The 25,619-nt window shown below is 43.7% G+C and overlaps 3 protein-coding genes across 4 annotated transcripts in view; all 3 read left to right on the forward strand.

The window, feature by feature from the left end:
- LOC124195117 overlaps positions 1 to 3,676 on the forward strand; it is a 49,431-nt gene extending 45,755 nt beyond the window's left edge. The window contains exons 8-11 of the mRNA XM_046589622.1: positions 756 to 901; positions 1,084 to 1,323; positions 1,464 to 1,740; positions 1,827 to 3,676. Coding sequence (XP_046445578.1) covers positions 756 to 901; positions 1,084 to 1,323; positions 1,464 to 1,740; positions 1,827 to 2,127 — 964 coding nt within the window. The 3' untranslated portion in view covers positions 2,128 to 3,676. The remainder of the gene's footprint in view (positions 1 to 755; positions 902 to 1,083; positions 1,324 to 1,463; positions 1,741 to 1,826) is intronic.
- Positions 3,677 to 5,855: 2,179 nt separating this feature from the next.
- LOC124195116 (dual specificity testis-specific protein kinase 1-like) lies at positions 5,856 to 23,247 on the forward strand. 2 transcript variants are annotated; one of them, XM_046589621.1, is made up of 13 exons: positions 5,856 to 6,640; positions 7,231 to 7,491; positions 7,607 to 7,821; positions 13,017 to 13,138; positions 16,868 to 16,916; positions 17,569 to 17,715; positions 19,836 to 19,924; positions 20,187 to 20,439; positions 20,545 to 20,858; positions 21,002 to 21,170; positions 21,288 to 21,551; positions 21,649 to 21,863; positions 21,938 to 23,247. In XM_046589621.1, the coding sequence occupies exons 2-13, from the start codon at positions 7,314 to 7,316 to the stop codon at positions 22,590 to 22,592; spliced, it is 2,670 nt and encodes an 889-aa protein (XP_046445577.1). In that variant the 5' UTR covers positions 5,856 to 6,640; positions 7,231 to 7,313; the 3' UTR covers positions 22,593 to 23,247. The 2 variants fall into 2 exon arrangements, with proteins under 2 accessions (XP_046445577.1, XP_046445576.1); XM_046589620.1 differs by having other exon boundaries at positions 6,269 to 6,640; positions 7,231 to 7,489; positions 7,602 to 7,821.
- A 287-nt stretch (positions 23,248 to 23,534) lies between these two features.
- LOC124195119 (probable proline--tRNA ligase, mitochondrial) lies at positions 23,535 to 25,592 on the forward strand. The gene is made up of 7 exons (XM_046589624.1): positions 23,535 to 23,839; positions 23,897 to 24,074; positions 24,149 to 24,222; positions 24,284 to 24,545; positions 24,610 to 24,791; positions 24,857 to 25,072; positions 25,144 to 25,592. Exons 1-7 carry the CDS (start codon positions 23,663 to 23,665, stop codon positions 25,432 to 25,434), a joined length of 1,380 nt encoding a protein of 459 aa, XP_046445580.1. The 5' UTR covers positions 23,535 to 23,662; the 3' UTR covers positions 25,435 to 25,592.
- Positions 25,593 to 25,619: the final 27 nt, after the last annotated feature.

Consider the following 25,619-nt stretch of genomic DNA (forward strand, 5'->3'; position numbering starts at 1 on the left):
ACTCACTCACGGAAAGGCTAAAGGATTGTATTGCGTGCTGGTTTAGATATACAGGCGAGCAGGGTGGGGTGGCGTGGGGGGGAAACAGAGAGGTGGGTGTGGCGGATGAGAACAGATCCATCTTTCATCGCACGCGGATGCACCCATCACACAATCCTTCCTTCCTTCCTTCCTTCCTTCAATCCAACGCTGGCATCCTTCCCCTCACCCTTTTTGGTGTATGATCCCCTTGTTTCCTCTTTGACTGGTGTCGAGCCGGGACGACGGACCAGCTGGACGGATTCGGCATCCATCCATCCATCCCGGGGTGTTTGAGAGAGAGACACGTGCCGGAACAGATTGCCATGCGCTCGCTCCTACATATATATAAGTCGACCTTGTGTCTTCTTCTTCTTCATTGTCATTTTCTTCTCTCGCCCGTCATTCCCAGTAATCACCGGATCAATTCCTTGATACCCTCCCGCAAGACCTTTTCACCAAAAGTTGCCAGACTCTCTCTCTCTCTCTCTCGCTCTCTCGCATAGACGCTTTCCGCTTAACTTTATTAAGAAAGATACGACTATAAAAGCTCTTTTGTTTCTCTCTCTCCCCCCGTTCATTTCCAACCCTGAAAACAAGTCCTTTTGATTGGTTTACTAATTCCTCTGGCAAAACAGCTTTTGGCTGTGTGATGTTGTGTGCAGCTAGCTCTCCCCCACTTTCCTTCCAAATGAATCCACTTTTTAAAACAATCCTTGTTTTCTTTTTCTCAACAGTCAATCCGGCTACGTCTGCATGGTGTTTTATCGTCGAGACAGTCACGTTGTGGAATTCCAAGCCGGAGAAGCCGCTCCCGCTCCCGACGAGGCTTGCAGCGCTTACTATTTCAATCCCGTAGTGGGACACTTGACGACTCTAATTGGTACGTACTTAACGAAAACAGAAAACAAATAAAAGAAAAAAACAAAAAGCACGGAATATATCCCTCCGCTTTGCTCGGTCGCTGCGATGGCGGCCATCTCAAACGTTTTCGGTCGTGTCGTGTCTAATCGTCTCTTTTCTTTTCTCTATTTTCTTTTCTTTTCTTCGTGTTATTTATTGCAGCTGCTTCACACCATTCGGTGGCGTGCCCGCTGGACGGCAAATTCAACGTGATGAGAGGGCTCGGTCACGCTTCGTCCCGGCTGCCGTGTTCTTCCGACTCGATGGCCAATGACGTGACGTCCGCCGTGGCGACGCCGCACCTCTTCCTCGCCGGACAGCGGACGTCGGCCGTGGCTGTCGGCTGCTCGGCCCCCGACACGCTCGACCTCTATCACGAATGCAGTCGTGAGACCAGCTCAGGTCGGTTGGCAATTTTATTTATTTTTTGAGGCTGCAACCTTCACCTCATTAGGAGATTTCCATTGGAAGGTTTCGATCAGAGTCAAATTATAATTTTAATCTGATTTGGCATTTTTTCTTTCTTTCGACACGATGATCAGGTTATCTATGCCGGAGCACGTGGAATGACGATCACGACGAGAGAATCAAGTACGTCATCGTGACTCCGTTGCACGCAGCCGCCAATCGGCACGGGGTCGACGGGCCTCCGCGTCGTTTCTGTCTGACGGTGACCACCCACGGCTCCAAGGCCTCGACGCTGACGCCGTCCGATCTCCAGTCGCAGCATCCGCAGGATCACGTCTCCTCTGTCAGCAACAACGGCGCACCTTTGGAATGGATCGCCTCCAGCGAAACTTGCGTCCGAACTTACGCCAGGTACGACGACGACGTCATTTTCAAAAGTGTTGCAAAGAGTTTTTCTTAATTGACTTTTGATTTGATTCCGCTTTGGAACACAATAGGGACAGATTGGCGACTCACGGGCAGCATTCGACGCACTTGGCACACAACGCCCACAATTTGCATATCACGACGGCGGACGGGGAGGGAAATTCGGCCGGCGCTTCCGTTTTCAACGTCACGTCGGCTGGCCAGTGCACGGGTGTCGAGGCAGCCATACTCGATCAGCGGAAGCTATTCCCCTCCTCCTCGTCATCCTCGTCGTCCACCTCGGCCACCGCCGCCCTTCTGTCGCCATCGACGATGGATTACGTCTGGCTCTTGTCGATGGTCGTGGCTTCGGGCCGCCTCGTTGGTCGGTGATTCCTTCCTTCCGCCCTACTCCTGCTCCTCCTCCTTCTCCCTTCAAGTGCAGCAAGTCAAAAAAACAAGGAAAAAGGAATTCAAACGAGAAATGGAAGGAAGAAGAAGAAGAATGATTAAAATACGAGGTGTTGTTGTTTCATTATCGACTCTTTGCCCTCCCTGCACCACCACCTCCCCCCCAATGCGACTGTGATTTGTGTATTTCTGTTTTCAAAACAACAAAGAAGAAGTTTATAATCAACTCACCATAACAAATTATCCGGAATGAATGAAAGTGAAGAAGAAAAAGGTTGAATCGTTTGGCGCTATAGTGTCAGGTCAATTTCATCATCCTAATTCCTTAATTTGTTTAATCTTATTTTTCTTTTCTTTTTTTGCTTTTGTCTTTGATATAGAATTCTTTTTTTTTTTCTTTTCGTCTTGTCTGGTGTACTACGTAATTTAAGTGTTGTTGAAAAGCTTGGCTCCCCCAGAGGACACCCAACGACTGTCAGCGCGTTTTGTACTCGGTTACAAGGTGAGCTGGAAAGTGGTCGGGACGTGTGGGGCTAACCAGATGAAAGAATCAGTGAAAAAGACCAGCCCCGACGATCGATGTTAAAGGCTGAAGAGTGGCAAACATCAGGTTACGTTTGGGGGGTACACGGTCCAAGACCAACCTAATCCAATCTCTTTTTTTCTTTTTTTATCCCCCCGACTTTTTCATTTTTTATTTCACGTACTGAGAAACCCCCTCGTCATATGTTTTCAATTCGTTTTATTTTTTTTTTCACTCTCCTTCGGTTATTTCACGCGAAATTTTTTTGGGGTTCTTGATTTTTTCGTCCTCTTTTGATGTGACAAAAGATTCGGAAAAATGTGGACTCGGTGGCTCGCAGACTTTGTTGACTTTTCTTCGTTTTTTTTTTTCTAATACGTCAACACGGCCTTAAATGATATCGTCGTCGCCGGCGTCTGTGTAAATTTCTCGGGATGGGAAATATGATGTGTCATTTCTTTTTGTAGCACGGTGGGTTTTTCAAAAGAAAAGTTGCGAGGTAAAAAAAATGGACAAAGCCAGCATCTCCTATCAAAGGTATTCTTATTTTCTTCTTTTTCCAACTTTACTGTGGGATTACGTGTACCCGATTTAAGTTTTTTCCTCCATCTTGATCAACATTGACGAAGAAAAGAAAAAGGGAAAATTTTGTATTTTTGTTAACTTTTTTCTTATTATCGCGTGCATCAAAGGAATAATGTGTCTCTACCGATTGAATATTCATGTGTGAAATAACTTCTTTCGTTTTTTGTTTTGGAAAAAGTATTTTTTAATTTCAAATCCAGAAAATTTCTTTCTGATTGTGTATTATATAAAAAAAAATTCATTTTTTCTTCATTACGGGGATTTGTCCCAATTTTTTAAAAATCGTGTTGCATATTTACTACTGTACTTTATATACCACCAAGCAAAAAAAAAATTACCTTTGTACTTGCGTGTAATGTATATACGATATACCATATTGTGTCATTCGGAGCTTTATTGTAAATACATTGAAATCATGATGAATCTTCAATGTGTTTTCAAACCGACGCTCAGACTTTGCCAACATTCCAGTGTTGCCTGACGGAGGAAAAAAACAATTTTAACCAACACCACAAGTTGTGACACACAATAACCCGATCGAATTGACGTTTGAAAGTGAAAAGGAACAAAAGTTGGTGGGCCTATCAAAGGGCTTGGTCGGTAAGTTTGATTGCTGAATGATACAAGTTGATAGACTTAGAAAGAGTTGTTGCAAAGAAACTGACACAATAATCAAAAGAAAGTGAACCCTTTCCCCCCTCTCCTCCTATCCTCCCCCCCTACGGTTCCTTTCATTTTCTCAATCGAAATCCGCCCACACCGTTTCTTTTTATTTTCCAGCAAAGTTGGCACAGTTGTGTGTGCTGCAATCCTGCATGGCGCGCTCGCTTGATGATTGCCGCGCACACGTATAGAGGAGAACGGCGACAATAACCGAGCCGGACATTCAGAGGATGTCGGTGGTTGTGTGTGTGTGCGGTTTCGTGTTACTACTCTCTTTAATGGGCGTTCTTGTTCTGTCCGACCGATGCAGCACAAACATCTCGTCGACCGACCGAACCGAGCGAGGGAATCCTTCTGCTCCAGCGACGCGATCATGTGTCACGAACTCGCCCGCCTTCTCCTCCTACTCGTCGTCTGCAAGCTGCCGGGGTAACCGAAAAAGAGAGGGAGGAATCGACCCGAATGGATGAGGAATATAAGGCACTCTCTCTCTCTCTCCTTTCCATATTATTGGCCTCCCTCCTCGACACAGCTGCTGGGACTTGTGTGTAAAGTGGAATGGCGTAGGAGGCCTAGGCCGGAGAAAGAGTAAACATGGATCTTATTTGAGTGGATGTAATGTTGCCTTCTCGTCTAACAACGACGGGACCAGCAGACCCCCATAAAACCACTTGATGGCATTACCCAATTAGTGAGCGTGTGCTATAGGCACTGGCAACCGAGTTACATTGCATCGCAGTCGGAGACGGAACGCGCACCACGTAATAGGACAAATAAAAAAAGGGGAAAGTGAACCAAAGTGGATGGGACTGCACGTCTGACCATTAGATGGCGGAACGTATATTGAGGCTGATGTTTTGGTCCGGCTCGGTTGTCCTCGGGTATTGGATTACACCAGCAGCACTACTTTTCTTTCTTTTGATAGACAGATAAGCTAACAGTTCCGAATCCTTTTCAATTCCGGATGTGTAAGCGACAATACCCCAAAAATGGAGGACAGAAAATAAAAGAGTCGAAAGATCGTCATTCCGACAGTATTTTCGTGGATAAAACGCGTAATGCACTTACCTTGACACGAAGGATATGAACGTTTGCCCGGAACGTTCCCGTGACTTATCTTACGCAACGAGGAAGAGATCGAGAATATCTATACATAAAATCCCTTTTTGTCTTTGCGAATTCACCGGATGGCGGATTAGGCAGAAGCTTATCTTGTTTTTGGGTGTGGTGGCTTTTGTCCGCCCTTTTTTCGATTGCCAAAATCCTGTTGTTGTTGTTGTTTCCCCGTGTGATTCGCCCGATGTTATCGTGTATACATATACCTGCGCGTATGTTGGTAGCCCCGTCGGAAAACAGCTGCCATCCGGCTCTGTTTTTGAGTCTGACGAATCATTCGTTTGGTTTCACAATGGCGCATAGGGAATTTTCTCACAAACAAAACGAAATTTGAAGAAGAAAAAAAAAGAGCTTGAAAAGGTCCCGCGTAAACGAAACCGTACACCTGCTTTTCGCTTGCAGCATTTGCATCGCGTGATCCATTTTTTTCCCTTTCCACGCAAAAGGTTACATACACATAGTACTACAAACTGGGAATTTCCATACATTACTGCGCGTTGACTTTAATAGCTCGTTATATAGCGAAATTTTAGCGAGAAATTCGGAATAGTACCGTAACGAATCACGTTCGTCGTCGGGTCCCACGGAAAATAAAGTTTTTTTTGTTCTTTACTTTTCACCCCCTTTGTTTCAAAATCGAAAGTAAACTCACGTTTTGTCAAATGCGTGCATGTCTCTCTTTCGGAGCTCATTACTGCCAACATTACATGCGTGCTCTTTATGACATTGAGCTACTTTGTGACATTCTAGCCAAAAGGGAAATTAAAGCATTTCCGATCGCAACATACAAATAGCTGGACCTTTGCAAAGTCGACCGCAAATTCGTCCGATCGCGGTGGCTATGCGGTAGTGAAATTACCCAGTTGCCAACAGTTACAAAACCTTCAATTGTGTGTATATTTCACCCTGTGGGTAACGTTAGTCTCTTTCGAAACAAATTTTCCGTTGTCGGTAGACCTATACTTTTCAAAACTTTTCCTATTGTTTCCTTAATTTTTCAATAATTAAATATAAGATTAGCTGAAAGTGTATTATTGGGTCAGAATTCTGTCAAAATATCTTTCGCTTTATTGAAATTTAATCAAACGTAAATCATAGCATTAACTAGCAAAGATCACGCTCATCACGCGGCGACTGTTTAATTATTTTGACCGTTGCGCTAAGCGGAGCACCGAGTTTAAAATTTGAGCACTAGGTGGCGTTTGGTGACGTTCTAAAAATGTATAACAAAAAAAAATAGAAAAGTAGCGCATGCGTTGCTGGTAAGACCTCCCTTCGGCTCTTCATCTGCTGCTGGTTTGTGCTGTTGTATTTATCCGAGTACTACAGTCCCCGGCTGTTCGACGTTTTCTCTCTTGGGCGAAAAAGAGAACAACGTTACACAAGTCCTTGGGGTTTATCGTCTGGTCCGGTTTTTTGATCAGTTTGTTTTGTGATGTCTCTCGTGACTGCTGCACCTTGGTATTCTTCCGTTGTATGTTGAGTTTCAGCAATATAAACACACAAATTCCTCACACATCGGACAAATTCGGCTACTACTTTCTGCACTTCATTCGTCTGCTTCTCTGCAAGACGTCTTCACGCAGCATCCCACTTTGCAATTCAAAGGTAAACTTGATCGATTCGGATGCTCTCGTGCTGGCATTATAATCAGAAATATGCCAATTCATCTTGGTTTTTACCGGCTCGTCACTAGACTTTTTAGCGATTAGATTAAATTTTCTGGACGTGTCGAAACGTGTTAATTATACCGACCTTTTGCCAAAATGCCAATGACGTCTTTGACACCTCTGAAATTGGCTCGTTTTTGAATGGCAGTTTTGTCAACACAGACCTTGAATTGCCAGTTTAAATTCAGACACTAATCTCCCCCAACAGTCATCTTTAATCTTTCTTCAAAATGGCTTTATTTGCTCTGTTGGTGGTAAAGTTCTTTCCTCAGTTGCAATTGCACTCTTGTTTTGCCCGAAAGATAAAAGCACTTGAATTGAGACACCTGATGTTGAGATAAAATAATCCGGTCCCTATTTACCTGTGTGTTTTATTTAATGAACCTTGTGCTTTGTGCTTGGTTTATCTGCTATTCCCAATTTTCACGCTGAGCTCATGTGAGATAGTGCTGAGTATATCTGGCAGTTGCTTTATAACAATTTGTTGCATTGTTTTTTAAATCTTTTTATTTGTTATCCTTGAACCAGACTGAACATCCTGTCTGCTAGACATTTTGCCTTTCGTGCTGTCACTGCTTACGTGAGCGGGAGCATGCTAGGCTGGGGCGAAGATGTCCGTCATATTCGACCGTCCGACTAGCAGCGATCTTCCGTCCATCACACCGATGGGACTTTTACAGCCACATCCGACAACGACAAGTCGGTCCATCTCTGAGCCGAGCGAGCTGGAGCAGTTCGCTTGCCTCCGACGACGTCCTTTACCCGCTCAAGCCGAACCGTCATTCTTCGGTAACCGTAACTTCTTTCTTTCTCCCTCCAAACATGTTGTGTTGTCCATCCTTTTGCATCGTCTTACCGGTTTGTTCCTCTTCTTTCTCGCCACCACCACCACCGTATGACGTAGATTTCGAAGAACGTGGTTCGCTGGATCATTCGGAGCTGAACGGGCCGTCGTCGCCTCGTAATAAGCCTCCGTGGAGCAGCGCCGTCAGCAGCCCTCGCCGTGCCCGACCCGTGTCATCTTGCCAGGCTTTACGTCACGCCGTCTCCAACCTCAACCGTCTCGATGATTTCTACTGTGAAAAAATCGGCGCCGGATTCTTTTCGGAAGTGTTCAAGGTACTGTGAGCTTCCCGTTTCTCCCTCTCGTCTAACCTGTCTTCCTACAGGGAAACGTGATTTGATATTTTCTCCATTTTTTCTTTCTTCCTTCGTTTCTTTTTTCTCTTCTCTCTCGCCTTCCGGCGACGGAAGACTCGAGAAAAACACGGAATTATGATTATAGAATTATAGTGTCACCTGAGAGGTTCCACGAGGCTCGAATTAGTTTACAACCATTCTCTCTCTCTCTCTCTCTCTTTCTCTCTCCCTTCCTTCGGTCGTTTTTATTGTCTGTGTGAATCGCACGGCTCTATAGCTCGAAAGATAATCATGGTGTAATTATAGCCAGTCCGAATGTTTGCAAGAGAATACCTAGGCAAAAGGGAGAAGAAGAAGAAGAAAAAAACAAAAACAGCAAAACTCCCGGCAGATGTTCTAAAAGATCAGCCAAGCACAACGCGTCCGTACCGTGCTTGCGGTGCTTCCATAACCACTTATATAAACCTAGTCGTCGAGTCTTTCTTACTACGTCCAATTCGAACCTTTTTTTTTCTCTCTCTCTCTCTCTTTCTTTATCCCGTACTCTGGTTGTGTGTGTGTGTGTGTACGCCGCCGAACCACACTGTGCTACCAATGCCGTGACCCAATAATCGATATCGGGATTTTTATTTTTTTTATCATCGGTTTTGGGCTGGCTGTTCGATTGGGAGGGAAATGGAAATTATTTGAGCATGTAACCGACCAATAAAAGAAAGAAGTAAAAAATAGCTCTGTGATATTGCTCTTCCTTTTGTCACTTGGCTCTCGGGTATGATTTTGTTTCTAGGCCGATGACATCCTCACCTACTTTACTTGCGTTCGAGCGTTCTGTAAGTCTCGGCAAGTTGATACCACTCTGTTTCTTCTTATTTTTTTTTGTTTTGGTCGAGCCGGCGCTGATGGTCTTCCAAATTCCCTTTTTTTGTTGTGTTATCGCTGCTTATTACCGCTGTTATTGTTGTCGTTCGAAAATGATGATGGCCGAGGATTATTCTTCTTTTGTATTCATTAAACAATCGTGAAGGAAAAGGAAAAAAAGAAAAACCAGATTGAAATGAAGTATACAAGTGCTTGGGGTATCTCTATCCCTTTCGATATTGTTGTTAACAAATTAGTTGGCAGTAGCTTTCTACTTTTTTGTCTTCGTTTTGTAAATTTTTTTCTCTTTTTAGTCATTCAATTAATTTTTTTAAAGCACGAATTTAAATCTCGAAGAAAAAAAGAAGTCGTCGGCTTACGTCATACCTGTCACCCCCCCCAAAAAGAAAAGTAGTTTGATTGGGTACGAGAGACCCACCCAAGTCCCAAGTACAACAATATGGAGGTGGGGAGGATCCGATGAAACGCGTAACCGAATGAATGTCGCGCTAGGCAAGAAATAATAAAAAAAACCGTTCCGAGTTGATTTTCTTTCTTAGAAGGGGATACTAGTGACTCTCGTTTCGTGATGTAGAGCGACTCGAAAAGTATAGCCAATGTGAGCTGATTAATCACTGAGCACGAATCCGGTTATACCTTCACCGGTTGATCAACTATGTCGTCGTCGTCTTCGCTGAATAGCCTACGACTAAGAAGAAAAATACTATTCGGGTTTTTGCCGGGAATCAAGGAGACTGACGTCTACCTTGTCCGCACTAGAATGTCAATTTTTCTTCTTCTTCTTTGTTATGCAGTTATTGTTGAAGGATGGCACGATTGCTCCGGCAGAGAAGATGGTGTGCATGTATAAATAATGTCCACGAAGCCAAGAAAAAAGGGGTACTGAGGAATACGAAATTCAAAACTGGCTTCGGTCTGATTGTGCCAGGTGGAACAGATTTTTGTCGTTTTAATTTTTCTGTAGAGCAAAAAAAAATGTTTACGTCTGGAATTTCACTTTATTATGTTTCCCGTCTTATCAGGACTACTCGTACCGGTCCAACCGTAAGGCAGGCGCTTTATTTTATTATCTAAAAGAGCGTGTGTTTGCTCATTTGAAATTTTAACGACAAACAACAACACGTGATACGTATCCTAATTTTGTATTTAAAATTTTCCTTGTTGACTCTTCTCTCTATCTATCCGCCATAAATGTTTCCTCTTTTGTTTATCCCCGAACGCGATCTTTCTCTTTTTGAACGAGACGGTCTACAGAATTTCGGGGGGGAATTTTTCTGGTTAAAAAAAGCTTTTCTTTTCCTTCCTTGTTCTATCTTGTACTGTCGTTCACATCGGATGCAGTCCCGAGAAAATGAGAGAGAGAGACGAGTCATCTTGTTCTTCCTGTTTCCCCTTTGTGCTATTCTTGGTACACATCCAGTCTCTCTCTCTCTCTCTGTGTAGGTTTGTTGGAACTGGACGGTGCCGACTAGGTTCGCTCCAGATTGACGATTTTGGAAGATCTGCCATCTGCTGTCGTCATGAATTTTGTGCCAGCGTTCGCACTTGCGCGTTTTTATTTGATATTTTTCTTCCTTTTTTCTTTTTACTGCCGCTACCATTGCTGCACCGATTGCAGTCGAATGGAGAAGATGGGCTACTTTATCCGACGGGGGGACTGTGAAAGTTCTGCCAAATGAAATGGAGCAAGCAATACGTTCGTTGCGTACGTACGTACGTACGTGTGTGTGTGTGTCCCACTAGAATCGCCGCGCACACAATCTGTCGGTGCCGTCATTTGAACGATAAGACCACCGGCCACACGTGAAATGCCTGCGAGCCCCCCTCTATATGCTCTTCACACGGAAATTATGAGAAGCGATCATTCACAACGTTTTGATGCTTCCTTTTTTTCTCACAACTGGAATGTTCGGGGTTTTTTTCTTTCTCCTTCATAACATAAACAAACGCCGGCTGTAGAGATTTCTAGATTTCTCCTATCATCTTTGCTTCCTATCCGTGTATCCCTGGGCCGCCAGACAACATTTTGAATGTTTATGGACATGAGTCCAGTGTGTGCTCAGTGGAACGGAATGAAATGAAAATCGTGAGTCATTTTCGTGGCTATTATCATCTTCTCTCTCTCTTCCCCTTTGCAAAAAAACCATTTTTTTTTTCTTGTTATTTGTTTTTATCGTCTTGTTCAAATTCGTCATCGTCGACTAAGCAACAGTAACCAGGAGCAAAAAAGCCGGAATCTGGATCGTGATGATTTCTCTTTGATCTTCCTCGGATTTCTTTCCAATTTTCTGTTGTTGACGTTTTCCGAAGAGCGGCCGTAATGAGCGGCGTTAACACGACTCGGCGTCGGTTCTTTTTTTTGTTGTTGCGCTTTACACTCACGGCCGCCTTCTCTAGAAAAATATCACCGACGGCGGCTATTGTGTTGATGGATTTGAATAGGAAGAAGAATCTTGTAGTTTCGAGTCAAAAAAAGAAGAAGAAGAGAGACTGAAAAGAACGACCCCGCAGGTTTTTGAAGAATGGAGAGATCACGCGAAAGTCTTGCCTTCAACCCGGTATTGTTCCGCCGTATTTTCTCCAGACGCATAGGAGCGCGGTCGACCGTCGAATGATCATTACGAAGAAAGCCAACTGCTGCTACACAACATAAAAGGGAGGATAATGAATAGAATTTTTCCGGTAGCTGTGGATAAAAAGGTTGAACGCGGATATCGACCTCTTCTGTGATGAATGGATTCTTCCGTGGGAATTAAAAAAGAAAAAAAAAAGGAAAGAGAAGAGAAGAAAGAAAAAAAAACAAAATTTCTGAGTGAAAGCCGAAGGGAAATTCTAATGGCCAATAAAATTCCCTTGCCGGCCTTGCGCTCTGACAAATTTTTTTTGACAAGAGAAGCGACTCCAGTCGCTCGTCTTGGGGGTTGATGATCGCTCTGGATCCTGTTCCAAAAGTCCCCGAGCCTTCTTTTTCCGTCCGGAATCATTCTGGTTTCCTTTCATCTCTTCTTTTTTTCGGACTTTAATAATGATAGATAAAAAAAAATAGTGACTGGAAGAGAGAGAGAGAGAAACGTCTCTGTCCGGTCTGACAAAGTCCTTCCAAGTCGTTTGCCTTCGCGAAAAAATCTCTCTCTGCTTAAGACTCTCGACTTGTTTGAATTTGGTTCCACTCACTCACAAAAAAAAGAAGCGTGTCCTACACTAAATTTCCAACTTTGCTAAATTAGCCTTTTGTTTTGTTTGCGTGTGCGCGAGCGTGGGTGGTTGTTGGGAGAGAGAAAAGGGAAACTTAACTCTCGTCGTTCCCCTCATTTTTGAAGCTGCTAGCAACGTGCCGAAGCTTTGCTTTGGCTATAGACGAAGCGGCAGCAGCTGTAGCTCTCCGACGCCGCCACCCACCGCCACACATAACATAAGTTGTTCCAGTCAGCAGCGCCAATGTTCTAAACTTAGCTCCGCTTCGCAAACTAAAACTACCAACTACTACTACTACTAAAAACTTTGGGAGTTGGTAGTTGGTGTGTGTATGTGTGTGTGTGTTTTCACTTCCGCTGCGACTGACGCCGGAGACGAAACGCCTCCCGTTTCCTTTTTCTTTTCTGCGCTTATTCGCTCGGATGATTCATTCTCTCACAAATTGTGATGGAAGGGAAACGGGCGCACAGTCACACTCAACCAAAGTTTCAAACCCTCCGTCGAATGCAGCCAATAGACCAGAGAAGGAGAGTTCAAATCTCGATAAATGGGGGCCCGATTTCTCTGACTATTCAATTGGTTTGAGAAGCATTTTTGGATTGTTTGACTCGAGGAGATACCCACTCAATGCCTATTGTTTTCCTTGTCGTTTTTCAAGTTGGATTTGTCGCGCTAGACTGGAAATAGCCACCCCCATCTCTTTCCCGCTCATTCTCATGATTTTGAAAGGAAAATAAAATAAAATTGTTTCAAGTAGGCACTAGTATATACGTGCGTAGTACAGTGTCTCGTGTTTCACGTTATTCAAACTCAGTCGTGGGTGATTGTCTGATTACAATCTGTATGTATAGCTAGCGTTACACTGGTAGCATTTACACAACGGGGGTTTTTCTTTCATTCCTCCGATTCAACCGCAATCCGTCGGAGAGGAATGCTGTTTTTTTATGCTGGGCGAAGGATTTTCTCTTACCAATAGAGAATAAAATACATCAGAAACGGGAGATGGGTTGCCAGTTTGCTTTTATTTTCTCTAGAGGTCTCTTCTTTAAAAAAAAACAATATTTATAACAGCTGTTTTTTTATTTGCTTTTGTCGTCCAGGTGACTCACCGGACCACGAACGAGGTGATGGTTCTGAAGATGAATCTACTGGCTTCCAACCGGAAGAACATGCTCCACGAAGTTCAGCTGATGAATCGACTCTCCCACCCAAACATTCTCAGGTATGGGTTACATTCATTTAATGAAGGGCGTTGTCATCAACGGGCTACGGCTTTTTTTTTAAACTGCTATTGATACAAGAGAAAGAGAGAGAGAGAGAGTCAATCGTTAACTTAACGGCGGGGAGTCGCCCCCCTTTGAAACATTTAACACCAACTTCTGGTTGTTGTTGTTGTTTGGTTTGTTTGCCGGCCATTGTTTGGTATTTTTCTCCATAAATTCTTCCACGCCCAGGAATAATAAGAATTAAGACCCGATATACGATACGGCCCTATCACGAGACACACACGCACGCATATCTACACGGAGATCGTGTGTCCCGTCGCCGCTGACAGCTGAGACATTAGGGGATATTTATTCCAGTTTGATGTCAAAAGTAATTGTCATTCGTGATTTCGGTGATCCGGTTGTGTCAACGACGCGACCCGATTTTCACTTGAACTAGAAACGAAGAAAAACAAACCTAAAAAAGAACCCAAAAGAAAGAAAAAAGTTGTTATTCAAGAAATTTCTTCTGCGACTGCGTTGATTGTTGCTTTAATTCCGAAATTGCGCGACACATATTTGTTTAGTACCCGAGACCAATGGCTTGGGTCGTTCACCATCACGGTGCGTGTTTCCCCTGTAGGGGTTATTCATCACCTGGTTGCAATTTTAAATGAAACTCATCATTGTCTCTCCTATTTTGTTTTGTTTTTCTTTCTTTCGTGTTTCGTTCAAACGATTTTCTCTTTCATTATTTTATGATGACGTCCATTAAAAAAACAAGTAGATGGGCGCCAAAAGTGCGAGAGAGAGAAAATGGAGGGTCCGCTTAATGGGTATGTAGGCGTGCACATGTGTGCAGGCCTCATATTATTTACCATCCAACGGTCGGCCACTGGATAGTATCGACCACCACCACCGGCAGCTGGATTATTTGGGGATATGGGGTTAGTGTGTCGCTACGGCAGCTTTATTTTTCTCTCTCTCTCTCTCTCTTCATATTCTCATGCGTCGGCCTCACCGTTTCAGCTGCTGTTTCTTCCAACTTTGGTAAAGCAGCAAGGCCTTGCATAGTCGATGTCTCGTAAAACGCTTAATTACAACCGATCGTCGCATCGCTAGCGTGTCTCCTCTTTCACGGTGGGAAACCGCAAGCGAATCTGCCGGGAGAACGACAACAAACGGAAGAAAAAAGAAAGCTCTTCTCTTCGACATTGTTTCTATGGGGGCGTCTCGCAGTGTATATCGACAGTACATTTTGCGCGATAGACGCGACCTTTTGGTGGCTTGAGTTCGGTCTAATTGAGTTAGCAGTAGGAAACCTTAGATTTTGATGTGTCCTCATTGCGGACGGATGAAAAAGTGCAATCCAGCGATATCGCCATTAAAGCGATGAAACCAACCGAGGACGCATTCAATCTCGTTTACGTCGACGGAAAAAAAAAGAAGCCAAAAAAAAAAACAGCTGGCGGAAAAAAATAGAAGAATGAAATGGTAATGGCACGGAAATGGAAGGCCGTATATATTGTAACATAGCCAGCAGACTACCCCAAAAAAACCCTTTATTTCATCAGAAATGGTTTTGTGTTCTTTTTTTGGCCATTTCTCGTGTGGAGCAGCTCCCTCAGAGCGGAAATCATTTCTCACTCTCGTTTTTTTTATATTTTGCTTCACTCTTGCTTCTTGCAAAACATGGAAAAGAAACCCCCTCGAGATAGTAGCCAGACTAGAGTGTATATAAATGCGTACAAGTAGAATAGAAATGAAAAGCTTAGAGATACAACCAACGAACGAGCTAGGGAATTCGAGGAATAACATCGTCGTGACTCCACCTTTTTATTTTTATTTTTTTGCCTCTTGTATATATATTTTATTTAACGAAAAGAACAAATGAGCTTCTTCGGCGTCATTTATTCCATCGCTTCTCTTCCTATTTATGGACTGTTGTTCCTATTTATTTTTATTTGTTTCTCTTTTGCGAGTTTTATTTTCGGGCGCCATGTCAAACGGTCGTAAATAGCCGTAAACGCGGGTCCTATACGGCCATACACGCCCACGTGTGTATCCGTTGGGGGGGGGGGGGGGTCGCCATTTACGTTCTCTTAGTGTACACTTTTTGGCCGTCCGTTTTTTTTTTCTTTCTGGGAAGGGACCAGTTTTCGAACGTACGACGTGGTGATTGTTATTTATTGTCGTCGACTTGTAGTGGGACGAGTCCTTGACTATAGCGACGGTCGATCATTTCTTATCCTCTACATGGACGTATGCAAAATATGTCACCGACTTTTCGGGAATCGGGAATGCCTAGGCTGCTTCTTACTAACTTGGAGCCAGCCAGCCAGCGATATGCGGTGCGAGTGAAAACTCGACTTTCGACTGGGTTTCATCAGACTTCGACTCGTTATTAACCAAAGTGAATACACTACACAATCTACGGGGGCCAAAGTAGTTTCCTACCAACTACGCTGGGACGCCTGGGCACCGGGCTGGGCTCCCAACAAGACTGGGATGTGTTGTCTTGTGGGTAGTAAGGCTGCGGAACGAGTTTTTCCAATTGGTTTGTTCCCATCATCGCATGATAGATTAATGCCCTATTTTTTCGTTGGAACACAAATCGTAGCAGACGGCCGCGGCCGGCCCAACCAGACGAGGCGAAGTTGGTGTAAAACTGAGTTGTCAGCCAAAAGGAATTGGATGCAATTAAGGTTTGTCCTCTTTCGGAGATTGTCGACGAGGATTGAGGCTATGCGCTGCCCGTTAGGCGTAAAAAAAAAGAAATTACAAGATGATGGAACCGAACTCGATTTGTGAAATTGGTGGGGAGAGACAGAGCAGTTTGCTGATTATGATTTATTGTTTTCTGATGAATTGACCCAGCAGGTTGAATCCCAATTGAAACGGGTAGTAGTAGTTCGTACTTCGACTCCGGTATGCACGAATTTGTAGCGTCCTCGTTACACTTCATTGAATTCTGGACCAAGGACGCTTTTTTATATGATCATGACGGCCATAAAAATATAAATAAAGTACAAGAAACGAAGTAAATGGCTTCCTTTATTCTTAGGCAACCATTTGTTTATGTATGTGCATTGTGTAAGGTATCGGCGTTACACGACTGTAGCACACACAGCTATACGCGCTTTAGCCAAATTGCATAAACCGGCTGCAAGAAAGTGTTCACTGGACGATAAAACCGAATAATTCTAATTTTTTTTTTGGTTACTAGAAGATGTTAATTTTTATTTCCTTCCTTTTCTTCCTCACCTATCTTGAGCCAACTTCATGCCTAAACCATTCAAAATCGTGCAGGCGCGTCTCGTTTCACTTTAAAGCTTTCTCTTTTGTTTTGCCGCCGCAAAATTCATCGGCTTCACATCCTGATGGTCCGCCGCAATTGTCCCGTATACCTACACGGGCTGCTAAATAATTATTGTTCTCAAAGTGCTGTCCCGTCAGCATTTTTTTCTTGTTTTTTTTGGCTGATTGTTCACAAATGTTTGCCGTTACGAAATTTCCCTTTTATTCCCTCTCTCTCTCTCTCTCTTCAAAGTATTTCCACATTTTTGTTGATTATATTCGATTGAACGGGTGAGGGGACAAGGTTGTTACGACTCTCTCGTCTTCCCATTTATAAACAAAATGCCCTGGAGTGTTGAGCAAACAGAATGTGATGGGAATCACATTGTAGGTCATTCCGCACGACGATTTCATCACGCTCCTATTTTGTATCTTCTTTTTCTTTTCAGATTCATTGGAGTCTGCGTTCACGGTGGCCAGCTTCACGCTCTGACCGAGGTAAGCAAACATTTTATATACATTTATTTATTTATTTTCTTTTTCTTTTATCTTTTTGTCCCATTTCAACTCGATTTCTAGTGGAAAACCTAGTAACTCGTTTCGATTTTTATTTGCTGTTCTCTCGGGAAGTTCTTTTTTACGTTAGAAATAAAATATAAAAACAAAAAATAATGTTTCGATGCGCAAGGACTCCGGTGTGTTGAACAACGGGTTCTATTGTGCATTGGGTGACGACCTTTGTACTTCTTTCTTGTTCTCTGTCTCTCTTGGTTTTTTTGTTTTGTTTTCGAGAAGAAAAATGACTTTTAAGAAGAAATATTTATCTTTGTATTCTTCGTCGTCCTCGACCGAGTCTTCCTTTTTTTCTTCTTCTTCTTCTTTGCTCGGAGTCTGTGCGGTGGTCGGGGCGGTTTTAGTTCACTGGCTCGTAACAGAAGAGAATCCGCCCAACTAACCGTTCACACCCTACACCAGCCATCCGCAAAGTGAAAGTGAAAATGGGATTCTTTACATTTTCCATCATTATCCTTCTTTTCACGTTTCTTATATTGTTACGTGTTCAATTGTGCAATTGTTACCGTTTCCTTGATTTCCAACGTCATTCCAACGTTTCCTAATTTTTTTTCTCTCTCTCTCAAACATTCCACAGTACATCAAGGGCGGTAGCCTGGAACAGCTGATTCTGAGCGACGAGGAGATACCGTGGAGTTTGCGGATGAAAATCGCCTGCGACACCGCCAAGGGAATGAGATACTTTCACTCTAAAGGTCTCTTTCATAGAGACCTCACGTCCAAGGCAAGATCTCTTTCGTTTTCTTTCGACTTTTGCGGCTTTTTTCACCTCCCCTTATCATTTTCGCTAGAGTGCATTCATCTCTGCTGGGCTCTTTCTCGCCTGTGTGCAAAGGCGTTTTTGAAAATTCACGCACAATATTATCATCAGGCTCTGGCATATCGCCACGCCCGATCGCTTATTGCAAAGAGTCTAGACTGGTCGTCTGACCCACTCTACCTTCTAAGGAGAATTTTCTACACTCTACACGTCAGCGCAGCGCAGCGCAGCGCGGCGTAGACGTAGTTAGTTGTATGGCGTGCGTAACTGCGTATCGAATTTTAGCGGCCGAGATGAAGGCGAAAGATTGCCTTGCCATCCGTTCAACTCTACACACACAACATCAAAGGAGGAGATGGTCAGGGTCGAGCCGCAATGCGCTGAAAATGAGAAACACAACACTCACTTTTTATTTTTTGCAGCGTGCGAGTTGCTAGAAATCTAATCATTTTAAACTTTTGTTTTGATCCTCCGTGATGTGTCGACGGTGTTGACGGATGTGGAATATCTGCCGGTCGATCTTAATGAGTTTTAAATGAGGTCCATTTGGGAGCAAAACTATCAAGGGTAACTAGGGAATTCAATGTTAGGTGTTGGTGCGCAACAAAGATCGTCCAACTCTCTCTCTCTCGCAAACTTAATTACACAAATCAGCCTGGCATTCTGTTTCTCCGCGATCTACTCTGTAGGATTGGATTCTGTAATACTCTCTGATCTTCGGTGAATCATCCGAGGTATATCTACGCGGGGTTCGTTGAACTCTGGACGCCAGGGAGAGAAAGAGAGAGGAGAGATTGTGGCGCGTGCACGATTTCTTTTTATTCCTTTCGTGATTCGGCCTCAAGTTGGCGCTGCTGGGATCTTCTTCTTTTCAGCTGAGTGAAGGCGAACGAGGGAGAAGGGAGGGAAAAAAAATTGGGGAATCATCACTGGCAGATAAAAGCGTGTGGGGGGATGAATCAAGAGTATATACCTACACTTGATGGCAGATCGTGAGGCTAACATAAAAACGAGCCTGATGTCTTCACGCTCTGGATCAATAGTAAGAGACGCGTTCCATCGATCGGTCCTGTTCCCGTTGCCGCCTTGATTCCATGACACTAGCAAAGCTTCGCTTTGGGACGCATTGCTCGTGAACGTGAACAAGCTGAAGCCGAAAGCTCTCTGAATGTTTGTTAACTATACAGTCGACTAAATAGCCCCGAAAACAAGATTGTCGGTTTGCTGTTTGCTTTTGTGATTCTTTTTTGTTTCTTTTTCGGACAAATTAGATCGGAAAAAGCTGAAACTTTTTGGCCGGTGCGAGTCGACTCGCGCCGCTAACTTTTTTTGGGGGGTGGGGTGCTATTCACGGGGAACGTCAGCGTCAGAAATAGATTTGCGATATGTCTCTCCTCGCTTTAGTCGGGGGTGGGGTGTGGAATGCTATTGCCGGACTCTATGTGCCGGTCGTGATTGCGTCGTCAAGCGGACGACGCAGTCAAATAGGCGGGATCTCGGGTGATGTGATCCTTGGCTCGTCCATTCAACGACAGTACTGATAAGGTTTTTCTTTTTCTTTCTTTTTTTTTTACGAGCAGTCTAAAACACAGGCCGGTGGTCGTAAAAATACGTCGTCGACGTCCACCAGGCTGAAACAGAAAATAGCACCGGCTGTTTTGATGGTTTGTTGAAACAAAAAATAAAAGGGGGGAGAATAGAGTACAACAAACAAAACCCCGAAAAAATGGCCATAAATTTTCAGAAGAGATTATTAGTTAAGTCGCAGTAGATGGGTAGTAGGTTGTCTGGCAAACGAGCGCTAGTGTATGTATAATGAAAGGGGGGCTCCATTGGGCTCCATTGTCAAATTAATAAAATAGTTGCCTCTGCGGCAGTTGCTAATCTCGTAGAGATGTTCTGAGAAATGGGTGTGGGCAGTTGGATCGCGTGGCGACCGGATACACCGTATAGCCCCCCTAGCTCAGCTCGCTGTCGTTTTTAGCTTTTGTTGTTGAATCATTGATCTTTTTCTGCTGGCCATTAATCTTCTTTTTCTTTCATTTTTTTTTTGATATTTTTGATTCCGTTTTTTTTAACTATAGAATGTTCTCATTCAACGAGACGACGAGACAGACGATCTAACGGCCGTGGTTGGCGACTTTGGACTAGCCACAAAAATTCCCGACGCCAGGTTAGCCATATTATTTTTTATTTTTTATATTTCTTCTCCTTCTTTCTGTTTATTGGATTTTTCCTCTTTCCTTCTTCCTTTCCCAAATTATTTTTTCCCAACTCTCCTCATACTCTTTTTCTTCTTCTTCTTATCCCATCCTCTCTCCCACTCCGTCTCTCTCTCTCTCCTTGACTCTTGTTTATCTATGAATCCTCACGCTCACTGACTCACTGACTCGTGTGTGTGTTTGTTTTTTCGTGTGTATCGGCGTTATTTCTAGGTATAGTTACCGTTTGCCAACGGTCGGAAGCCCTTACTGGATGTCTCCGGAATGTCTGAAAGGCAAATGGTACGACGAGCGTAGTGACGTCTTTAGCTTCGGCATCGTCCTGTGCGAACTGATTGCCCGCATTGAGGCCGATCCGGATATCCTTCCGCGGACCGAGAATTTCGGTTTGGATTACATTGCCTTCAGCGAACTGTGCCCCGATTGTCCACCCGATTTCCTTCAACTCGCGTTCTCCTGTTGCCATGTAAAAAACCACGACAACAAAAAAAAGAAAAAGTTTTCTATTTGAGACATTGCCTAATGATGTGTGTTTCTTCTTTTGAAAAAAAAAAAAAAACAAATGAAATAGATGGACCCGAATAGCCGGCCAACTTTCGAAGAATTGGTGCCTCAGTTGGAACAAATGATTCGGCAGCACAATAGCGGCCGAAGTGTTGACGCACCGACTTCAGACGTGGCGGCCAGCGACGCTGATATCCAGTCAGGTTGTCTTTCCAGTGGCTCGGATGTCACCAATTGCTGTCACTCACCCGAAGAGCCGAAAGAGGCCCAGCCAAGCAGCAAATTTGACCATGATGTCTACCTCGTCCCGGGCAGTTCGCCCAGCGAGAAAGCTCGATGCCACTACCTTCAAGGACGTGCTGCCAAGGAGAAGCCGTCCAAGTGAGTAACACTCTGAGCGATGTTTTCGATCTGCTGCTGAAGAGTCGGCTCAGACATCGATAGCGTGCTTCATAATCATAATCTCTGGACTCGCAGCTCGACGCTCTTTGTTAAATGCAATTTTGATATTGACTTTGTAACAGGGGGGATTCGGACGAGACTGGCAAGGTCGACGAATCGTCTCAGCAGAGCAACGTCGCTAGTCTTTTGTTGACTCCGAAACATGTCGGCGAAGCCATGTCTGCCGGCGATCCGTATTATCGACCCAACTGCAAGGCTCAAAATCCCTTTGCCACTCTGAAGCGATTCAAGGTACGTTAACCGATAGACAGATGTGAGATGGACGGGACAGATTATTATTAACGACCAACCCCGCCTTCCTGTCTCTTCCTGTTGTTTTTTTTTTTGTTTTTTTTCGTTTGGTTTTAGAACGGACGGAAAATTCTGGATACCGCGCGTGGGGGACTTTTCTCCAGCTGTTGTGAACTAGCTTGGCCGTTACGACTCAGCGGGAAAGGTGGCAACAACAGCGAACAGACGGATGAGGCTGACAAGAGAAACCGCCAACAGAATCTTTGTCGCACTGCCTCTCGTTCGTTGCCCAGCTCTCCAGCGTCGCCCCGACGACACCCAGGGGTTTCCAGTCTCGTCACGAGCCCGGCAACTCCCACGGAAAGCCAAGAAACGCCAAAGGTGTGTGTGTGTGTCTTTTCGGTCAGCGGGTGCGGAGCGACATGCGACTCGTTAAGACGATTTAATGACGGATTTGCCTCTTGTTTCTCTTCCACAGTCCGCTTCTGCTGAAAATCACCGTCATTCCGATGAGGCCTCTCCGCCGTCGCCCGTCTCTGTGCCAGCCGAGACTGCTGGCTCACGGAGGAAGGATCACCTAGCCGTGCGAAGCTATCGAGGGAAAAGCCAGGACGATTCCGTGCTGGGCAAGCTGCGATACTCCCCGTTGATGCCTTTGAAACGACGTGGATCATCCGAATCCGGGTTTTTTAGGTTCGTCTCCATCCTCCAGTGAACTTTAGAACAACGCATTGATTCAAATGTTTCGTTTTGATTGATTTCTTCAGTGTCGGGGACGTGGAGCGGATGAGCAGCAGCGATTTGTCGCCGGAATTTACCCTATCGTTGGATGACGGCTCGTTCGCTTCGCGTTCGAGGATCGGCAGTTGTTCCATCAGCGACCCCGAGGATTTGGACAGTCTCTCTCTGCGCTTCAACCGATCGTTTTCATCGTGGACGGTCTTCAACCGATCCTCTTCCGTTTACACTGACAGTTCTGAAGACCTGACGAGTCTCGGAGGGGAAGGCAGCGAAGATCGAAATTCTTCACTGGTACGTCGTCTGGAATACGGAGAGAAAGACATTGGCAAGATCGTCGACTACTTCGAGTGCTACATCAGAGGAGGCGGAGTGACGTCTGAATCGAAAGATAAGGCCTGTATGGGGCGTGGAGTGCAATGCACGACGAATTCCGGGCTGAAAGCTCGCATTCGACAGTTCCAAAACTTGCGTCATGAAGAGAAACTGGGTCGGGATAAGCTGTTGGCGTCGCAATTGACAGAGAGATTAACCGAAGCGGCCGGCCTGGAGAAGCAGTCGGCAGTCACCGCAGCTCCAAGTTCAACGATAGCTAAAAAGCACGTTCCCCACCGACTCAAAGTCTGTGAGGGAGCCGTCCAGTCCAAGTTGTCCCTCTTCGACAAGAAAGTCAATCAGAACTAATAATGTCTCTGCTTTCACTTCTCTGTTGGAAAAGTTTACCCCCATAATTGCTTTATGTAGTAACCCCTGTCCTCAAGCGGAACTTGGAACCGGAATCGAATTCATACCTAATTTTGTTGATTCAACTTTTTCCAATTCTTACTCAATTTCCATTTACATTTGATCTAATCATTGATTTCCATGTATGTAAGGTAAAGCTTGAGCGAGTGTGGGTTCCATTTGTCCAAGTGAGCTCTGCAGCTGAATTAACCAGTACCTGACCTGCTTCCTTGAGCGATTAAAGAGGAAAAGGATGCACGAGTCCGTCATGAACTCATGATCACGTTGTTCACCCTATCGGCCCATTTGAGCTCTATATTTTTACTTAACTATGCAGCTATATGGTAATAATAACTTGTGGCTTGAAGCTAAGTCATGAACAGTGTGAATCAAGCGTATAATGTAATATAACCGATATCGAGATTGTAAAAAAGAAGATAGAAATATAAACCGTTTCGCCCCGTATTTTTTAGGATTAACATCACTCCTCCCAATGAGCGCCGCCTCGCATTGGTTGACCATTTGTCGCCCTAGAAAGATATTTCTTGCCGCCCCAGAATTCTTGTAGAAATTTACTCGAGAGTCAATAAAAAATGATAATCATTTTCTTCTAGAATGTTTGTTGTCGATTTACTATTTTTCCGAAAATCTGAATGAACGTCACCTTTTAAAATACCCTAAACGTTTTAAAGGAGGTAAGGTTTTTTCGTTTCTAGCCTGAGCAGCGTGGAGTTGAGTAATAGTTTACACTCACGATTCACGAATTGTCAAAAGTAAAAACGTGACAATCTGATCTACGTTCTACTACCCGTCTACCCCTGGCCCGTTCTACCACTTCACCGTTCACCACAATCTTTGTAGGTTAGCGGCAATGCTGCTCAGACTTTTCGAATGTAAATAAGTACTTTAGCAGACGAATTCTTCTGTCGTGCAATTAATTTCTGTTTGTTTACAACTACCGGTTTTAAGGCAGCGTGCACTCTAATCTCTCCAACTGCCAGTTTTTGTTTGCTTTCAATTATTCAAGCAGAATGTTTCCCATAAGACGAAACTGTCGGCTGATTACAAAAAAGGTTTATCAAAATCCGAATGGTGTGGTATTTGATTTTAAATGCGTTTCGACCGTCTCCTCACTTTTTCAACCAACATGCTTGCCTCCAAAAGATGCCACGATAAAAAAAGATGAACCAACTTCAAAAAGTCAGAAGGTATCAGAATTGTTTGAGTTTTCCTCTTTCATTTTCATTTAATTGGCTGTCTTCTAGTTATTGAATGAAATGGGAATTGTACGACAAAACTCCCCTGGATTGTTCACTTTAACTCCCCTTGGAGTGAGGTCTTTAGAAAAATTGGTCAAGATTGTTGATGATGAGTTGAAAAATGTGGGTTGTCAAAAACTTCAGCTTCCCATTTTAACAGCTGGAAACCTTTGGAAAACGACAGGTACAGAGAATATTTGAACCAACATGAATTTCAATTTCATAATTCACAGGCAATAACATAAACTAATCAAATAGGAAGATGGGAGTCCACTGGTTCGGAGTTGTTAACAATAAAGGACAGGCATGCAAGAGACTATGTTCTCAGTCCTGTAAGATATTTGAAATCCACTTTTTGTTATTAGATAAATATTAAGATGTTTGTCTTTGCAGACCCATGAGGAAGCCATCACAGATTTTGTTGCTTCCTTGCCTCAACTAACCCATAAGCAATTACCGCTGAAACTCTACCAGATTACCAGTAAATTTAGAGATGAAATCAAACCGCGCTTTGGATTGCTGCGAGGCAGAGAGTTTACGATGAAAGATCTATACACTTTCGATAAGACCGTCGAAGCAGCCCACGAAACCTACGATCTCATCTGTACAGCTTACAACCGTATCTTTCAACGTCTAAATGTTCCTTTTGTCAAAGGTATTATCAATTTAATATTTCAACTTATCTTTGTAAATATTTCAAAAGATACCGTAATTTATAGTTGTTGGATCCACCGGAAATATTGGCGGTTTGTCCTCCCATGAATACCATTTCCCTTCTTCTATTGGCGAAGATGATCTGAAAATTTGCTCCGCTTGCAATTCCGGATCTAATGCGGAAATATCAACCACCGATGTTTGTAGTAAATGCGGGAGCCCTGTGAAACAAACTAAAGGAATTGAGGTAAAAATTATATAAGCTCCTTGTGTTAGAAAATTAAAAATTAAAAAGATTTTTTTCTTGGGAAGGTTGCTCACACTTTTCTGCTAGGTACCAAATATTCCCAAATACTGAACGCACTTTTCAGCGCTGAAGATGGTTCTCGCTCAGTATGCCAAATGGGTTGTTACGGAATTGGAATCAGTCGCATCTTAGCAGCATCTGTTGAAGTGCTTGGAACGGACAGTGAAATTAGATGGCCAAAACTAATTGCTCCATATAGTGTTTGTGTTGTTGCACCCAAGGTGATCTTTGAACACAGGATAATTCTTTGCAAATAATTTATCGTTAAATTTGAATTCTATCAAATCTCTAGGGAGGAAGTAAAGAAGAATCCGCAATTCAACTGGCCCATTTTGTGGCTAATCAAATTGACCAAATTCAGCCTTTTATGCAAGATGTAATCCTCGACGACAGAATGACCACTACTGTAGGCAAAAAATTAATGGAAGCTAAACGAGTCGGATATCCATATATTATAGTGGTAGGGAAGAAGTCCTCGCAGCCAGTGCCATTGGTCGAATTACATGATTTGAACCAAAACACTCAAAATGTATATACTGTTGCAGAATTGTTTGATCACCTGAAACAAACTGTTAAAAACTAAAACATTTTTTTTTGCCTGTTAACATGTACCAAAAGTTGATAACTTATGAGTGGGAAGAGATATGGAATACTTTTATCATTGCATTTCTTTCACCCTCATTTGTTATCAACTAATTTAATAATTGATTAAACATGCAGTAAAATTCGAAAAAGCCTGAATAATCAATTTTATCTTTAGTTAGAAAA

This window comes from Daphnia pulex, chromosome 5 (assembly GCF_021134715.1).
Source record: "Daphnia pulex isolate KAP4 chromosome 5, ASM2113471v1".
NCBI classification, from domain to species: Eukaryota; Metazoa; Arthropoda; class Branchiopoda; order Diplostraca; family Daphniidae; genus Daphnia; species Daphnia pulex.